This window comes from Rhea pennata, chromosome 3, assembly GCF_028389875.1.
Source record: "Rhea pennata isolate bPtePen1 chromosome 3, bPtePen1.pri, whole genome shotgun sequence".
Classification (NCBI taxonomy): Eukaryota; Metazoa; Chordata; class Aves; order Rheiformes; family Rheidae; genus Rhea; species Rhea pennata.
The window spans coordinates 119,631,294-119,649,856 of NC_084665.1; the positions used below are offsets into that span (position 1 = coordinate 119,631,294).

At 35.9% G+C, this 18,563-nt stretch overlaps 1 protein-coding gene across 1 annotated transcript in view; it reads right to left on the minus strand.

Annotated features, from left to right (window-relative positions):
- Positions 1-18,563, minus strand: part of LDAH (lipid droplet associated hydrolase) — a 121,123-nt gene that overhangs the window by 46,141 nt on the left and 56,419 nt on the right. The window contains exon 4 of the mRNA XM_062573179.1: positions 16,419-16,588. Within this exon, the coding sequence (XP_062429163.1) occupies positions 16,419-16,588 (170 nt within the window). The remainder of the gene's footprint in view (positions 1-16,418; positions 16,589-18,563) is intronic.

The following is an 18,563-nucleotide window of genomic DNA, read 5'->3' on the forward strand; positions in this document are numbered from 1 at the left end:
CCCAGCATAATTTTTCAAATGCATCTCTTTCTATAAATAGAAACCGGTAGAACTAATGGAAAATTTTTCATTGCCTATGCTTACGGCTCCCCGTTTGCATTGTAGCCTCAGTAGTGGTAAACTAAACTGGATGAGCAGTTGGGCTGCTGGACTGACACTTTTCAGCAATTATTCAACTACTTAGAGAGTAACTCTCCAACTGTTTTGTCTAAGTGGGATTCTAACACAGCAGATTACATGTATGACCATTGTATACAGATCTCACTTTCTGTTATCAATAGATGCTTCATTAGAGGCACAGCAAAGAAAGAACATCCAGACACCAACTTTATATGTATTTACATTCATACCTGCTAATGAAAGCTGCTGAAAGCCATCATTAAAACCTAGGAAAATGAATAAGAATAAATCTTCCCACTTTACAGAGTTCTTTTGACTGGGAGTCTCACATGATTTTGGCATGTCAGTTAGGGGTGAGTAGTAAAGTTGAATGAAACTGATATCCTGTTACACTTATGCTACTCTTACCTACCTGAAATTGCTGACTCGGTCATTGTTTTCTTTAAGGATGGCATCTCAGTAGTTCTGCTCAGCTGAACCATGCATTCCTCAGATATTGTGTGAGAAATTCTGCCTTGGAGGATCTCAGCAGCATCCATTTGCCTGAAGAGTCATCTTATAGCAAGCCTTTCAAACATACTGCCTTGGAGTCTTACCCTTTTATTTTTTTTCTTTTTTTCTCCTTTTTTTTTTCAGTCCACTCCACGAGCTCCTCGGATTCACTAAAAACAATGTTGTTTCCTTCTTCCTACTTATTTAGAGGATATTTCCAGATTTAATTTTTTCAAGTCTAATTTCTGTCTAAATGTATTTTTATCCATCTGACCTCACACAAGTATTGACTTTAAGGCCTATTCTTTCTATTTCTATTCTTTCTCTGGTATTTACTCCTTGTAACCGTAATAACAGGGACTCATATACTCACTCTCTGTTTCATGAGGTTCAATGAGCCAAGATATCCTAAGCTTCTCCCCTAATTTTCATTGCTCATTACCTGCCCAGGCTTTCTCTCTAGTCATTTCAGTCTGAATTTCTCTTTTTCAAGCATCTTTGGCTAGGAATTAGCTACTATTCCAAAAAATCTTTAACAAATCCTTATACAATAGTACTAATGCTTTCCTGTCCTATAAACTGTATTATGCCTAACTAAAATTAGGATGAGCTCATTCCCTGATGACTTAGGCATTGGTCTTTTTAAGCTCACTGATGAAGTGTCTTAGCCCTCTACTATACACTGTGTTACTCCACAGATACAGTGAGAAAAGTAGACTTTTCTTAAACCTTAATGTTGCAGATATAACCCATGAGATGCATAAGAAGTGGCAATTATGCAGAATATGAAGATATAAGGTTTTTAATTCTCTTTCCTGTGCACTTAGACTTTCAATTCTTACAGTATGTGTTCAACAGACTGGACTCTCCCTATTACTGCTACGCTGACATGGTTGTCTTCACAAGCCTCACGCTGCTGTTCCTTGGGCAGACTGTCACTCGAGAGTCAAACTAGAGCACAGTCAGCAAGAGCTGACGCAGGGGAGAAGCAGTAGTCAAACTCCAATCAATGTCTCCTCTAGAGATCCGCAAAGCAAAGCAACTAGAAATTCATAACATACTTTAACAAAACAATATTGCTTTCATATTGTGTCGCATCACATCCTAAGTTCGTGTTGGCTGGGTGACAAGGGCCGTTTCCTGTTCGAGTGCTGTTTTCCGTTTATCTTTGTCTGATGTCAGTGATGTCTCTGCTTCTTGGCATCTGATGCGTTCTCATTTGTTCATACGTAATGTCATGTTTTTACAGTTGAAATTACTTTTATCATTGTCTAATAGATTAATCTACAGTCTGAATTCAATTCCTATTCTGCATTTGAACAAAACAGGTACGATGAGAATTACTGATGCGTGAGAGAGAGAGACCACTCCTGTCTCTCTGCAAGCACAGGTACAGCCCGTGCAGACCCCTATTACCTCTATAAAATTTCACATCCATAAAGACTTTCAGAGAGATGGTTAACTTGTATCAGATGTATCTTCACTGCTTCAAGTTACAAAACTGAGACTTCATAACTCTAGGGAGTTTTCTCCTGAGAACCTATTATTACAACAGGCTGAATTCAGGGTAACATAAATCCAAACAACCATAGAGCCAAAGTTTTTTAGCTAAGTCTATTTCAACATATACATGTTGAAATACAAGCTGTATGGCTTCTTCAGGAAATAGTATACATATACATATACTTGTACATTCCCTAGAAGGTTTCTCTAAGAAATAGTATGCATAACAATCTTCTTGATTGAAAATGCAAAATACGTAATTTTCAAATATTCCACTAGCATTAACTTCCTTCAGGAGACAGGCTAAGGAAAGTTATAAGTATACCAAACCTTGTTCTGTAGAGTTTAATTACAGAAGATCTAGAATGGAATGAAAACAACTCAGGATGCATCTTTCAGTAGGAAGAAAGAAGCCAGGCAATCTTGGTATTATCTAACTTTAGTTGCTAATAGCAAAATTAACTTTTGCTAATAATAACTTTTGCTGATCACAGCAGAGTAACTGAAAAGAAGAGCCCTAATGTGACTACAGCATATCTGATGGGCTACTGAATGCTTTTGGTCCTGTGTGCTCCATCTATGGTAAGGCTGGATGTGTGATATTGCTCCAGTTGAACCTAGTGGTAAAATTGCTACTGATGTATTGGGACTTAATTCTGCCCCACAAACAAATTCTGATTAAAGGATTTACTTATGATGTGTTAAAAGTTTAGAGTCAATGTAGATTTCACCAAAGACACAATATTCTTAGTTCTAGAGAGCTTCCCTCATCTATTCTCAAAGAACAGAAAGATGAGGACCAAGTCTGCTGTAACACACCAGTCACAGCAGTTCTAGAATATCATCTTGGACTGAGAAGTAAATTGAGACCTTTGATAATCCCCTTTGAAATCAACAGGTTTTCAATCATATCATGGCTTCTTGGTTGCAGATGCCTTTCAAAAGGTTGTCAGTACCTTTCACAATGCCAGTCTTACAACGTTAAAATCCGTCTAATGGCAAGAGAAGAGAGAGAGAGATCGTCCTCACAACACCTTACAAATGGGTCATGGCGCAGGAAAAAACAATGTGCTCTTTTCCAAAATAAATTACTCCTCAAATTTTTCCAGACAAAGTCCAGATTTCTGCTAGACATACAAAAGACTAGAACTCAGAATTATACTCTACAGATACCACAAAGTATTTCTTTACAGGTCAGCTCTACATACCGAACTATTTGTGAATTATTAAAAATGTTAAAAATATTAAACACACAGACTGTTCATTACATTTACAAGTCTCACAGGACTGAAATGCAAATTACTCTGTACTACAAATATTTGGGTAACTGAAGACTTGCCCAAAATGTTTAAAAAAAAAAAAAAGGAAAAGCCTTTTTATGGTTTAAGGTAATAATAAAAAACCTGTTCTCCCCAGAACCTGTATCTTATTGTTGGACTGAAAATAGTTTAAGAGAGAAAACGTTCATCGACAGAGCAGTATTTTACATTCAGAATTAAGCCTCATCAAAGTGGGCAGTGTCATTCCATCTACAAAGGAAGTGCCAAAGGAGACGGCCAAAATTTGCTGCAGTGTGATAATACCGGCAAGGATGGATTTGTTGCTATTATGATTAAAGCATATAAACAGAAGAAGATTAGGAGGACTGAGAGTGAGAAGAGAGGAAGAATAGTTTATTGCTTGGAAGAAGGGCAGGGAGAAGCTTATGTTGGAATGCAGTGTCACAGTTGCACACCATAAAGCTTTCAGTTGCTCCCATTACATGTATGTCAGAAAGCAGCTGCCACTTTCCAGGAGAAATTCTTTCCACTTTCGTTTTGGAAATACAAGGTGGGATTTTTTTTTCAGGGCAGCACTCCCGTGAGATCACTGCCTTGCATCTGCAGGTACCCTGACAGTTCACAGACTGGTAAACTCAATCCTTGCGAACCTTGATTTAGGAGACCTACTGCTTACAATGATCCAATAATATGCCCTTAAAATGTATAATGGAGAGATGGCTCAACATAATGAAAATATTAAGAATCAGTTTCTCTGTTGTCTTGAACCAACTGTTTTCGCAGGCACCAGCATAGAGCAACTTCAGTGACAATTTATTCAGTTTAAGGAAAAGCAGATGAACAAGGTGAATGAGAAACCAATTTCACAATTTCAGTCTCTTTCTGCTGATACAAAAGGAAGGTCATAATTCTCCAGAAGTCCCTCAAGATTCTTGGACTTTTGTTTTTTATTGTTCCACCTGAGAAACTTTGAAGAGGTACTCTTCACCCTGCACTGAAGCCAGGCCTCCCTAAAGCATGCATTCAGCCTGAACCTGCAGTTCTGCTTGGCTAGCAAGGATAGCAGACAGATAAGCAAAGATGACCTGAGATTTTCTGTTGGAAGAAGTTGGAAGAAGTCCATTACTAGTCTTATAATTTTAAATTAGTAATTTAATGATGTATTGTGGTGTAAGAAGAGTAGAACAAATCCTGCTCTGTGAAATCACTGAAAAACAGTACATGTGAGCCAGGGAAAAAAAAGAGTAGAATACAGAACCTCCTACTCTGTATTTTCATCAAAGGAAAAAGAGAGAAAAAAAAAAGAATGTGTATTTGAGGTTCGAGACATAACATAGACCTCAGTGTATTGCCATAGTATCAGAGATAAAAAGAGAGGGGAAGTAGGAAGGAATTCTCTTAGTCACCTACTTTTTCCACCTCACCATTGACTGTCCTAGAACTGCAAACATTTTTAATAACAGGGGAAACATGTAAACCTCATTACTTCACGTTACAGACTACTCCTAGACTTAATTACTATGCCAAGTGGCATACGGGTAGGGAAACGCTAAGAGAGCAAACATACCACATTTAATTTATCGTGCAAATAAAACTGTTCAGCAGGTAGAGTTTTAACGCAACTGAAAACATGAATTTGAAGAATATCTTCCAATTGCCAATGCCAGATAAAAAGTCAAAACTCTGCCAGCTGCCACTAAAAGGTCACAAGTCAAATTATATTTATTCAGATCTAGATTTCGTATTATTCATTTCAGTAAAATATACTTACAGTAGTCATATGGCTCTTTAAAACATACCAGAGGAGGAAAAATTCACTCTAATGTTTTCAAGAACACTTAGGACTCAGTGAATTCTATTTCTTATAAAGAATTATTCTGCATTTTGGAAGTTGAAATGGAGTGAATTGTTCTTACAATTTTCCACTGACTAGAAATGTTGTAACTAAGTTATTAGAAGCACATTTTCATTAATATTAATTGAACTTTCTTACAAGACTCCAAAGGTAACAAGTTTATTAAATACATTTGTGGTTTCTGGATTTCCACTTAAATGTAAATTTAACACTGAATTCCACATAAAAGGGTAAACTCCAATGATTTTTTTTCAAAAAGTCATGGTTCAGTAGACTTGCATCCAAACAATAAAGATTTGAAATATTTATAGACTGAAATTACTGGAAAAGGAAGTGGACTTTATCACATTTCAACTAAAAGGTCTCCATTTACTGCTTATTTTTATTGATAAAAATGTCTAGGAATCTCAAAGAAACATAACGAATTAGCAACACATTCCTAAGAAACACCAGGTGTTTGGTTGTTTTCCTTTGCCTGCTCCTGTAGCGTCGTAGCTGCAATCCCAGGTTACTCCCCTTATAGGCTCTACACTCAGTGCCCCACTGATTCACCCTTCCCGCACAAACTCAGTCACCACAGACCAAAATTGTACTTTCTCTCTCTAATTCTCTGAAAAACACTGGGCTTAAGAAACTAGGAGTAAAAAGCAAGGGCTGAACTCAGTTTCAGAGTCAATCCCCTTCTTTAAGCACCTGCAGTGTTAAGCGTCCATATGTGCGTGAGGTGGCTAAGCTCCCACTAGAGGCAAGGAAGAACTGGGGCAGGACTCAGTTCTGTTAAAATGCCAGTGTCCAGTGTCATTTTAGATACCCTGCAGCATCTTGCCTGGCCTCCAGCTGCTGCTCCAGCAGAGCACGGGTCTCCTGCAGGTTCTGTTGTCATATCTGCCAGATTTGGCTGCCTCCATTAACACAGCAGGTCTCAAATGGACCTCCGTTTAGGCAGATGAATCATAACCTCACTCAAAAGGGGACAACCCAGAAATCTAGGCCTTGACTCAGTTCTCTAAACATCGATGTATAGATATTTGACACCGACTCAGGTATCTGAAAAAAATCATCTTAGCTTTGGCAAAAATCCCCTAAAATAATCAGTTATAAAAGAAGCAACTAACAAGCTAAGGAAAGAATCTAGTATTTAGTTAAACTTAATTCAACAATATATAATGTTGCATTCTAAGCTTAGAAATCTTATACCTGATTTCTATAATCTTATTCCTGTTTCTGATTCCTCTTACTCCTCCAGTAAACTCTTCAAACAGGACACAATATTCTCAATAAATATAAAAGCGAAGGCAGAGGAACATATTCTTCCATTTTCTCTTTAGCTTTCAAAGTAAACATCCCAAGACTCCACTGTAAACGTGAAGAATGAAAAAAGTAACAGTACAGCACAGTAGGATATATTTTTAATTATAATACTATCTCCATCCTACGCAATTTCTTCTAACTAGAAGACCCAAACCAAGACCTTCTCCACAGCTTGAAGAGCTGTTATCAGATAAAATGAAATGCAAGAGCTGAAGCAGGAGTTCAACTTCTGTGTTAACACTCAGGATTGCAGGCAAAATTGTAGTTTAACACAGAGCTTCTAGGAACCAATTGGCTATTGGAGATACTGGCCATACTCAGAGTTTACCTGCGTATTTGTAAAGTCTGTGTTTTAGGTCTCCACAAAATCCCTTCACATGCTCCTTTCAAGAACAATTCTTTAATGCCTTGATTGACTGCTTTCTCTCTTTCTCTACTGAATTTTAAATTAGTGTGAAAACTGTTGATTTCAAGCTCTGTTCTACTGTATTCTGTAGCAGCATATTAAATGCAGGAGAAAAACAAACAAGTGCAAGGTATGTGCAACGTATCTTGATACTGAATTTTGATCAGTTGATCCAACTCTTCAAAGGACCTAGGAATACTTTCAAGTATTTTTCCCCGCACACACATCCACAGCCAGAATTTCAGAAGACCTCACCACCCAGCATAAAAAGTTATTTGGGAAATCTGGCTTTCAAAAGCGTGTTGAGCTCTTTTGAAAATATCAGCTATAAATCCTAATTGTTTTTGAAATTCACTTCTTGTTATGTTATGTGTTTATGATTCTCTCATTTTTATAGAATTATTTAGTTTAGTTATTACAATATGAATCCACATTTCTGGAGTTGCAAAATAACAAAGTTTTATGAACAAATCTGTAAAAAGCTACAGTACTTAATAAATCCTGTTATTCTGTCATTTAACATTATAGCCATCTTTTTATTTTTAGTCCTTCATTTCCTCTTCATTCTCATGTTTTACTTTGGATTCTTGATGAATGATCACAGATTCTGGTTTTCAGTTTATTTTTATTCTTTTTCTGTTTGTACATTTGGCTACTTTAGTGTCTTTTAACTTCCTAGAAAAAATAATTTTATAGGTTTATTTGATTCTGACCGCATATATTTGAAAAGAAATCAGATGTTTCATTAGTAACGAAATAAACACAAATGCTTTTTAAAAATTCAACAGCCTATTCAAATCAAAATTAGTGTTCTTATGTTTCCCTACTTTGAATCACCACAGACAAAAAACCTGGTAACCATATTGTTTATATTCAATTAAGCAGTAAACTAAACCCATTAAGGAAAGTGACAGAAGTTGTAAGTTTTTGTGAACAATATGAACTAAATGTGGTTTTCCTCAAAAACTTGGGACCTCATTTTTCCCTTTTTCCTCAGGCTTCCTAATCAGAAGCTTATCATGATCTAAATGAGTTAACCCTAACGCAAGGATATTATTGACTCTGAATCCTATCTCTTAAAAATGTGAATCAACATTAAACTGAAATGTATATTCATATGCTAGGCAATTATGTTCTGATGGATATACATACTGCTGCTGGTTTTGCCAAACAAATCTTTTAATTGTACCAGGTATCAATTTTAGTTTTCTTTGGAATCCTGGAAGAAGAAATCTGAGAGCATATATTAAAAAGATGAACACTGAAAGACAAAAACTTGAAAATTCCTTTCTCTGGAAGCAGGTAGATGGAGCTACTCAGTAGCTCTCTCTGGAAACAAGCACTTAGAGAAAACAAGCCCACAAAGAGCAACCACGTGTGTGACTAAATGAAAAGGAGATGCTTTTGTTTTTTCTTTTTGAAAGTCTCTGATCTAGATGGCCAAAACTGAAGCAGTAAATCAGTATCTGTCTCTGTCTCTCTCTTTTTTAACAACTTTAAAGGATGTCTAATTAATAAATCTAATACTAACTAGCAGGCAGTTATACTCTCCTATTGACCACAATGTATTTGGTCACCATAAGATTCAGAAGTTGGTATCATAAATAAAAGACCATACAATGTATGAATAAAATCTATTTTCTCTGCTTAAGAGACAAAAGCAAAAAGTAGACAGTATGACTCAAAGCTATTCTGAAATTCTTGATAGACTTAGTTATTTGTTGATAATTAATAATATCATGCCACTTTGGCCTTCAAACCAATTCTCCATTATGAAAATGACATTCTCATTGCAAAGGAAGATGAATATACCTCTCCCCAGTGAAAGTAAAAGACACAGATTTGCCTCCTTAATTTGCCCATAGGCATTTTTACATTCAAAGATGTGTCATTTTAAGTCTCTTATACATTTTTCATGTATGTGAGACAATACACATTCTTTTGTCTTCCAAATTGTATTTTTTTTTTGTCTGTGAAGCAAAGAGTAATTTGAGGCAGATCTACACACAGCACCCAACAACCTAGACAATGTTTGCTCCTACTCCCAAAGGTGGTGTCCAGTGAGGTTTATACCAAAATCCTGTCTGCTTGTTGATTGCTGCATATTCATAGAGTTTACATTTTTTAAAGCTTTATTTTTGGCAGGGAGAGGTAGAAAAGAATATGACAAGGACCATTTACAGAGTTTGTCATCAGGCCAGTGAAAATAATGGTTGCGAGAAGTCCCTTGGGTGAGCTGACACTCTCAACCCAGTTACATGGTTACTGACCTTTTACTGATAAGGTTCTGAAGTTTTGTTGAGCTTTTAACTTAGGCTGATGGGCTTTTAGGAGTGCCTCTCAGGCAAAGGTCAGCATCTCTAACAAATCCTTGTTTGCCATGGACTCATTCATTCTTGCTCTTTGCTGCGCACCACCACTCCACTCCAAAGAGAGAAGGCTTTATATTTATCTTAGATTTTCATATGAAGATTGTTTTCCCTTATTTCTTTTCTCTTTTTTTTTTTCAGCAAATCTCTCCAAAAAATCTTTGAAGCATCAAGGGAGTTTTTACAAAGACACACTATCTTATTTATTTTATTTGGTCAGGTTTAATAAATCATCTATGTTATTTCTTGCTTTTTCCAAACGACAGACCTGCATAATCTTAGCATATGCACCAAGTTCCTGTTGCTCGCTTTATTGGCTGTTCCACTAGATTTACTGGTATTGCCCAAGGCTTCACTGAGAGAAGATACTCTGCTTAACTTTGTAATCTGCTGCAAACCGGATTATGCACCCCCTGTAATGTGCATACTGTCAACTAATGCAAACTTAAGTCAATTTTGTGGCTTAGACCACCTGTTCCTCCTTTTATACGCTCCCAAAGCTCTGCTATTTACCAAGAAGTGATGAAGACACCTGCCAAAAATATGTATTATAAAGAGTCCAGTTTAGTGACCATCTTAAGACATGCATAAAGCTAAATTAGCACATAAGTCTCAATGAAGACAGTGGAACTTAGACTCCTGATTAAATTTGTGCAAAATTGTATTAGAGATCTTCTTTTTTCCACTTCTTCAATGGTAGAAAAGGGGATGAAGATTGGTGTATATTAGCTTAACACTAAGTTGCTTATTTTTTTAATATAAAGCTCAGTTACCTGGAATGGATAGACTGAAGAAGAAAAATACACCATACTCAGTTTAGCTTTACATTATAGTCTAACAATTCACAGCTTTCTTCATAAAATATATACTTATTTGAAATGGGTACCAATTCCCTTGCGAGACAGGTTAAATATAACCTTGCATTTTTTTCCCTTGATAATAATTTTGTGCATGTTGCCATTGGGTTTGTATTACTGAAGGTCTTTTCCCCACTTTATTTTCTTTTAGAGTTTTTTTTTTTTTTTTTTGTGCTTTATCATTTAAGCATACAAGTAACATAAAATTTATATTAAATTACTGTATTTCCAGTCTGCTTCTCCAGACCATGATTGTTACTGCTAAACATAACCACATATCCCTGCAATCCATTAAGGAACTAAGAACAAGCAGTTCCCAGTGTGGATATATTAAAACAAGGCTGCATAAGCCAAGGACATTTATTCACACTACTACTGTACTGTTGGCTATATCACACATGGGCGCACAGGTCTACAAAGCACAGGTCTACATGAGAGTACACAGCACTTCTCTTCTTAAAACCTCTGGCTATCTTTCTGATTTTATGAAGTCTCACTGTGCTCTTCAAAAGATTTAAGACAAGATTACTTTTGCACAAGGAAAAAGTGCAAGGTGGTAAAAAAATACATTGGTTCACTAAGCATATTTTAAACAAGTGATCTTATCAAGACAGTAGCAAAATCAACTGAATTTGTTAAAAGTACCGTGAGAGGTAATTTAGGTAAATCATAATCAATGTTTGCATTAGATGATACAATGCTAAATGAAACCCTCAAAAAAGAATCAAAATTCGTATTTTTATTTCTCTCGGGTGCTTTTAGATTTTCATTTGCTATTTCCAAAATGCACTATAACTTTTAAAGACGTCCAAATCAGATAAATTAATGTCCATTCAAAACACATTTTCTGTAATGATGACACTTATCTTGATTAATGTACATAGGTACTAATCTCAGCAAAATAGAGATTGCACAAATGTCATGGCTTTCATGCAGTCTTTTCCCTCATCTGTTCACGCTATTGAAAACTTTGCTTATCATCTCAAAGATCAGACGTGCTTAAGGATAGTTCTAGAAGTTTTTGTACTGTTAATAAATCTCCATCTTTTAATCTCACAGTCTGTGGATTTTCAGTAATTCTATACTACAGAATTTTGTTTTCCGATAGGGGACCCTTATTTAAAATTATGGTGACTTCTCTCTTTCTTATGGTTAAAAAAGTATTTCCCAAACTCATGATCCAGCTTTCAAAACAATAGAAACTAAATTATTACTCTAAAAGGGTCATTGGAGTGAACTTTGTATCAAAATAAATCACTTGGCAGAGGAATTCTGACATATTTGTCTCTCTTATGGCCCAATCTTACTTTCACTAAAGCTAGGGGGAGTTTTCTAAGTACTTCAACAGAAAGGAGCTAGGTATTAACAAAGCAAGCAACTCCATTCAAGGCATAAAGATATAGGTACCAGAGATTCTTATACTTGTCCAAGTGAGATTTTAAAGCACTGCAAATACATTTACACTCTCTCCTCTCTCCCCTGTGAGTTACTATCCTATCCAACCCAAATGTTGTGAAAAGAACTCATTTAGCTGGTGGGGTATCTTTGCTACGATGGCAAATTATGTATTTGCCAGTATGAGCAAAATAACCTCTCCTTGCCCAGCTCAGCTCTTAGGAGAACTAACAGTTCTAAAAAAGAAAAAAAAGACATCTACTCAAAGCTTTTGTCTTTACACTTTAACTGAAAAGGATTATCTTTGCTAACAAACTTCAGAAAAGCTTTGATAGTTTACAGAATTGATACTGATCAAGAGATTTGATAAATGAAAGCCTAAGTAAAGAATAACTACACATGGAAACACTACAGAACAATTCCACGGCTGAATACTCTAGTCCATAATGAATCTAAAAGATATTTAAAACTATTACTTTAATATATTTTGAAAATAGATCAAGCTATATCAGAACAAGACATTCAGAACCGGGAGGTTTTTACATGACTTATATAGCAATTTCTATTTTGTTTTAAGTTTCACTTTCTATCTTACTGCAAATTAGCATTCATGAATAGACCATCACATGCTGTTAACAGAGAGATGGAGGCTACATGGGGATGACCATGGACAACACTTCTTTTAAACATAGTCTACATATTTTCTTTCCATTCTTCTAAAACTGAATAATTATTTATTGCATTTTACATAGCATACAAAGATACATCACAATGCAAAATATTTTCTTTTACTGTCATTTTTACTGTTTAAATAAACTGTAGTTTAAAACAAACGGACTTTATAAATACAAGTAATTTATCGCACACCCATGGCAAAGAGTAGAGAGCTTCTGGAACCTTATATCCCAACCAATATCTTTGTCAGAAGGGTCATGTGCAGAGATTCCTCCTTCCACTAAAGTGTGTTGCAAAGGGCTACAGGTAATCATGAAGAAGCAGACTCAGGCTAACAGGATTGTGACATCTGTCGTTCTGTTGTGTATCTGTAGGCCATTAATGCTTCTAAGCAAGCTGTTCAGAACAGATAGAACATGGTGTTCTGGTTCAGGCATAAAATCAGAAAACGAGCACCACATATGTCAAAGCAAAGGTATGATTTAGGGGAGCAATTAATAATAACAATGTCTATTATTAACAGTGTGACAACAGAAACTTCAGAAGGACAGAAATACTACTCTAGAATCAGCTAAATTTAGTAAAGAATGATAAAACATATTCCTTTTTTATTTTTACTAATATCAGAAATAACAGCAATAGTGTTTTATAAAGTTCTTTTTTTATTAAATATTTTGAAGAATGTATAAAAAGAGGAAAGAAAAATAACTTCCATGCACACATATGAGCATCACCTAAAATAACATATTTAATATGCATTTATGCATCAATGCCTCACATTGTGGTCATTTAACCCATGAGACCATTAATAATACTAATAATGGGTGAAAGAAACTGGTTAAGGACACAGAAACCAACAGCAGGCACAAAAAGGCAATTTTAGAATGGTAAAAGGTTAACAGAAAAATGCCTAGTAACCTTTCCTAGGCATCTTTAATTTATTTATAAAAGAGAATGAATAGCATCAACATTTTACATGGCATAAAATAACTCAGATTAGTTAGCAATGAAGAAATGTTTGCTTAACTCAGAAAATCTTGGTTAGTGCACAATCTCGTGATGGGTGAAGGTTTACTGATTTATGAAGAATAAGACACACTGAAAAAACCTTCTAAGTCATGTACATTACCGAATCCTGAAACAGTTGTAGCTCCTCAAGAGAAAGACCTGAATGAAATTTGTATACAGCCAAAAAGAAAAAAAAAATGAATATATGGTTATGCCACTGTATACATTTCTGGAATCATTAAACGTGTACTATAGTGTTTTGTTATGTTCTTCATATTTCTCACAAGAAAGGTATAGACCAAAAGGAATTCTGTCTGCAAGAGAGCATGGTGAAGGAGAGATATGGTAGAGGCAAAAGAAGAAAGCACAAAAATGATGCAGTGTGCTTTCTGAGATGTTAACCTATCTTATGCATAACACATGTTGTTAGCTATTATGTCTAAAATCAATCAAGTTCTAGCAATATCCCATATTCTTTGGTATTACTGAGACACGGTACAATGCACAGTTTTGAATCACGTATTACAAAAACGTTATTTGCTTAAACTCAGAGGTTTTACACTCTTACTCATCAATGAGTTTTACAAGAGAACAATTCTTGCATCATATGATGGGTTTGTTAACAAGTGTTAATTGGGATGCCCACAAAGGTGCTGACGTTTCAAAAGCACCACCACAAATGAATGCTGTAGCATACTGAATTTCATTAGCATAGTATACGTCATAGAATCATAGAATCAGTAAGGTTGGAAGGGACCTCTGGAGATCATCTAGTCCAACCTCCCTGCTCAGCAGGGTCACCTACAGCATGGTAGACAGGGTTGCATCCAGGCGGGCCTTGAAGATCTCCAGAGAGGGAGACTCCACAACCTCTCTGGGCAACCTGTGCCAGTGCTCCGTCACTCTCACAGGGAAGAAATTTCCCCTCACGGTCAGGCAGAACTTCCCGTGCTTCAATTTCTGCCCATTGCCTCTTGTCCTGTCACATGGGATAACTGAAAAGAGTTTGTCCCTGTCTCCTTGACACCCTCCATTCAGGGACTTGTACACATTGATAAGATCCCCCCTCAGGCTTCTCTTCTCCATGCTAAAGAGGCCCAGCTCTCGCAGCCGTTCCTCATAGGGCAGATGCTCCAGCCTCTGTCAATCATCTAATTAAGTTAATGATCAAACTAAGTACTTTAGGGAATACTTAGTGGTGTCCCCAGTAATGCATACAGAAAGGCTCCAAGCAAGGATTCATATTTTGGAAGACAGTGCCTGGACAATGCAGTCTATTATGATTTAGGCCTCAGTTTCAAGAACTGAGAAAATCATTATGTCAATTAGCTTCATTTCTCAGTTCTGCGAGCCTAGTTTATTGGGTTCTTTCATCATTGTTCATGAGGGGGACAATCTAGTCTGTATTTGGTTAGATTATGAAAGGGCTTTAAACTGTGTACCAAAAATCAAATCTGCTAAACATACATGCCAAATATAAATATTTACTGAATTATTTAAGCAATAAATATATTACATTAAGCTCTAGCTCAGAATAATAAACTGTAAGTAGTCAGAGGCTCTTAAAAGTAGAGAATTTAAGACCAAACCCCAAGCTCATATAATAAAAGAATATCACATAAGAACTACACAAAAACAAAATCAAATGATCTAGCTACTAAAATACACATATGTGCTCAAAATCTTGTGGGAATCAAATATTCCAGTAAAAATAAAGGGAGGGATGGAAACACAAGTTTCTTATTATCACACTTCGCATGTTATAAACCCTAACAGTTAATTTATTTTTGGCAAAGGGACAAAGGTTGCACAACACTCTGGCTTGCACAAATATCTTCTACTGTTAAATGCATCTTAAATGTAGTGTGTCGTATGGTAACTTCACACACACAGTGCACCAGGCAGTTTAAGCATGTCCCAAAGATATCTAACTTTCAACACATAAATATGCTGCCAGCATCAGGTGGACGAGGTGTAAAAAAATTTACACAACAGTTCATAGTTTAATTGAAACCAGACAAAATCTTTTGTGTAATAAAGATTGTAATGATGTTGACCAAAGAAAAGTTGATATTTTTGGAAAAATTACCACATATGATATTTTCTAGAATCTTTTGTATCAAAAAGATAAAACACATTAATAAAAGTTCTCTCAGAAAGCCCTTGTTTATAATCACAAAATGAAATAAGCCTGTGGTAATATATCAGATTAACCTCATGTTTCACTTTTTTAGTTGCTGTTTCCTTTAAAAGAAAGAAAATGTTAGACAGGCAGAAATGGTTATGAAAAACTAGAAGAACCTACTCAAGAATATATTAAATTGAGACCTTACACTAACACTGTACTTTCTTCCACTGAAGACCGTATAATGTAACAGAAGTGATTTAGGAAGAGGGAGTAAAAAATAACAACAATTCAGTATTCTTCATTCATCATCCGCTACTAGAATGAACTATTACTGAGGACTAAGAGTAGTTGGTAGTTATCCCGTTGTCCTGTCTCAGCCTTCATACTGCTTCATAGGGGAAAAGAAAAACACTGATGCACAATAACAAGAACTTGCAACAACACCTCCCATTCTCTTCAAATTACACAAACCAAGGCCGATCTGCAGCAGAAAGGATATATGCATATGTATTTAAACAATATCCTTTATACTACTACTCATCACAATATGTATTACTATTCTTTTCCATATATGTCCCCATGTATAGATAATAAACTGTTTGCCTTGAGTTAAGATGCTACTAAAATCATAACCAGTCTTAACTATGGTTTAATAACATAACATAATTATCAAATACCTAGTGATCTGTTTATAAATTATTTAAAGATGAGAAGACAATAAGAAAGTCCTAAATTTGTTCATCACCATTATTAATCTTTTATATTACAATGGCATTCGGAGGTCCAAATTCAAATAAGAACTTTACTTTACACCAAACAACTTTTCTGTATTTTATTTGGGTTAGTCATTAACGTTCCCTATTTTACTTTAATGAGAATTTCTATTTTACTTTAATGAAACTAAGAGTTTCCGTATAGCAGAACACAGCTTCCACAGGAAAGACATGGCATTACCCATAGGCTAAGCACGTACTCTGCTTTGCTAATAATGCAACTTTCAGGTTGTAAGGTTGATGTACCTGAAGTTCTGATGCTCGCTTCATCATTTCCAGTGTGATGTAGCAACCAATAGAATGAGCAATCAGTACCAGCTTTATATCTTTTGACACATTCTTTTTGAGGAAGTTCAGCTTATGCTCTACTTGTCCGTTAAGTCCAAAAACATCCTCTAGCTCCTTAATATCTGTGTCTGAAACATAAAAGAAAAAAGGTCCTTTGTTTTAATATTAGAAATTTCAGTTATCTCATTTTTCTTCACTTCTTTGGAAAACTCCAAAATAAATAAATAAATAAAAAAAACCTAAAAATTGTAATTTTATGTTAGCACTACCGGTAAACACAGACTGATGAATCACCTGCTCAGAATGTGAAGTCTAACGTTTAGCTGGGGAAGCCGGGAAAGATACAGAAACCCGTGGAGCTTGACAGCACATCGTCTGGCATTATGTTCTCTTTCATTCAATACAAGACGAAACTCAAGGCATTCAAACAACTGAAACCGATCCAACCTCTTCAAACTTTACCCTGTGAGATCAGGACTAGCAACGTTACACAGGAACAAGAGACCTTTCATTCTAGACAAATTATCACCTATGTCCTCGTGCACTAAGGACCTTCATATACTGAAAACTTCTTGTCTTAAAATAAAGACACAGACAAAAGTTCCATAGACTGAGGAAAAATATGAAGGCTGGATGTGTCAATATGGAGCATTAGCATAAAGAGAAAGATCAGGTTAGAGTTTCATGGTTCCACATTACTGTGCAACCTCATTCCTGTCTTGCCAGGGACTTCCTAAAGGAACCTGGACAAATAACTTATGATGAGAGCTTAATTACTGTCTCCCTGGCCAACAAATAAGACAAGGATAATCAGGTGACTGAAGCACATCTTATGGAAAACTTGGGCACTTTTAGCTCATTAAGTGAGTGACACGGTTCTAAAGCTCCTCAGTGTACGAATTCCTCTCTCATCTCCTAAGCTCTATCAACTAAACTAAAAGCTATACTAAAGATACACCATTCCTCCTTTTTAAACCTGACCACTGTATGGAAAAGATTGCAAGAAGAAATCCTGAAAAAAACAATGAAAGAAGAAAGACAGCAAGCACAAAACAACATATTCCTATAGTTTATTTAAAAGAGATGTACTGGTACTAATATCATTTGGTTTCTTAAATCCATACTATTATCTCAGAGTTCATTTCATACTCAAACTTAAACCCCTAATCTGCCATACTCCTTACAAGATGACTTGCAATACAGCTTTAGTCTGGAATAAGCCAAATATCCTGGCAGCAAGATTCAAACATCTGATGGGGACTAGCTCACCGCTGAGCTCCAGTCCTACAGACAGTAAGCAGGTTCCTGACAAGAATCACCCACCTCTAGCAGCTCAGAAACATCTAATGGGGGTAGTACACACACAGCCCTAACTGGCCCACCAAGTATTAGGTGCTTAACTTCCTCCCCAGCTTCTTTAAAGGTCCTGTGCATCAGTTCCCTGTCTGAAAAACAGAGCTGGAATAAAGTATCCATCAGACAGAGATATTGTAAAGATACATTTAAGGAGACTGAAAGGCATTCAAACACCACTGTAAGAGAAAGTTAGCTATCAGTGTAGGCCTGTTTTAGCTATAGCTGGTTTTGCACTTGCTTGGAGAAAGTGCTAAAAGGAGCCTTTCTCCCTTTAACTATGAACATAGTTCATCTTATTATTAATGCTACCTAGTCTTTTAACACACAGGTGGTAGATGGTAACGGATCAGTATTTCCACATGCTAAAATTATTAAGGTACTGAAGGTATCAGGAACGTAACAGCAATAGTACTAATTGGTAGTCTAAGTGGGCTGGAAAAGTATTACCTTTCTGATCATCTATATAAAGTAAAAGGTTTTGAAGGAAAACAATTGCTAAAGAATGTGTTCTGATGCTTTTTTTCTGAACCTTAAACAATTATCAGAGAGGTCACAACAAAAAAGTTTTTTTTCAACCAAACCAATATTTCCGCTAAAACTATTAATGATCATACCAGTGTAATTTACAGTAGTTTACTTTAAATGAAAAAGGGGTTTATTAAAACACTAAAGGAATGCAAAATGAGATGAGAAGTAATATTTCGCCTATTAGGCTTTCTACAGGTAATGGAAAAATAAAAAAGCTTG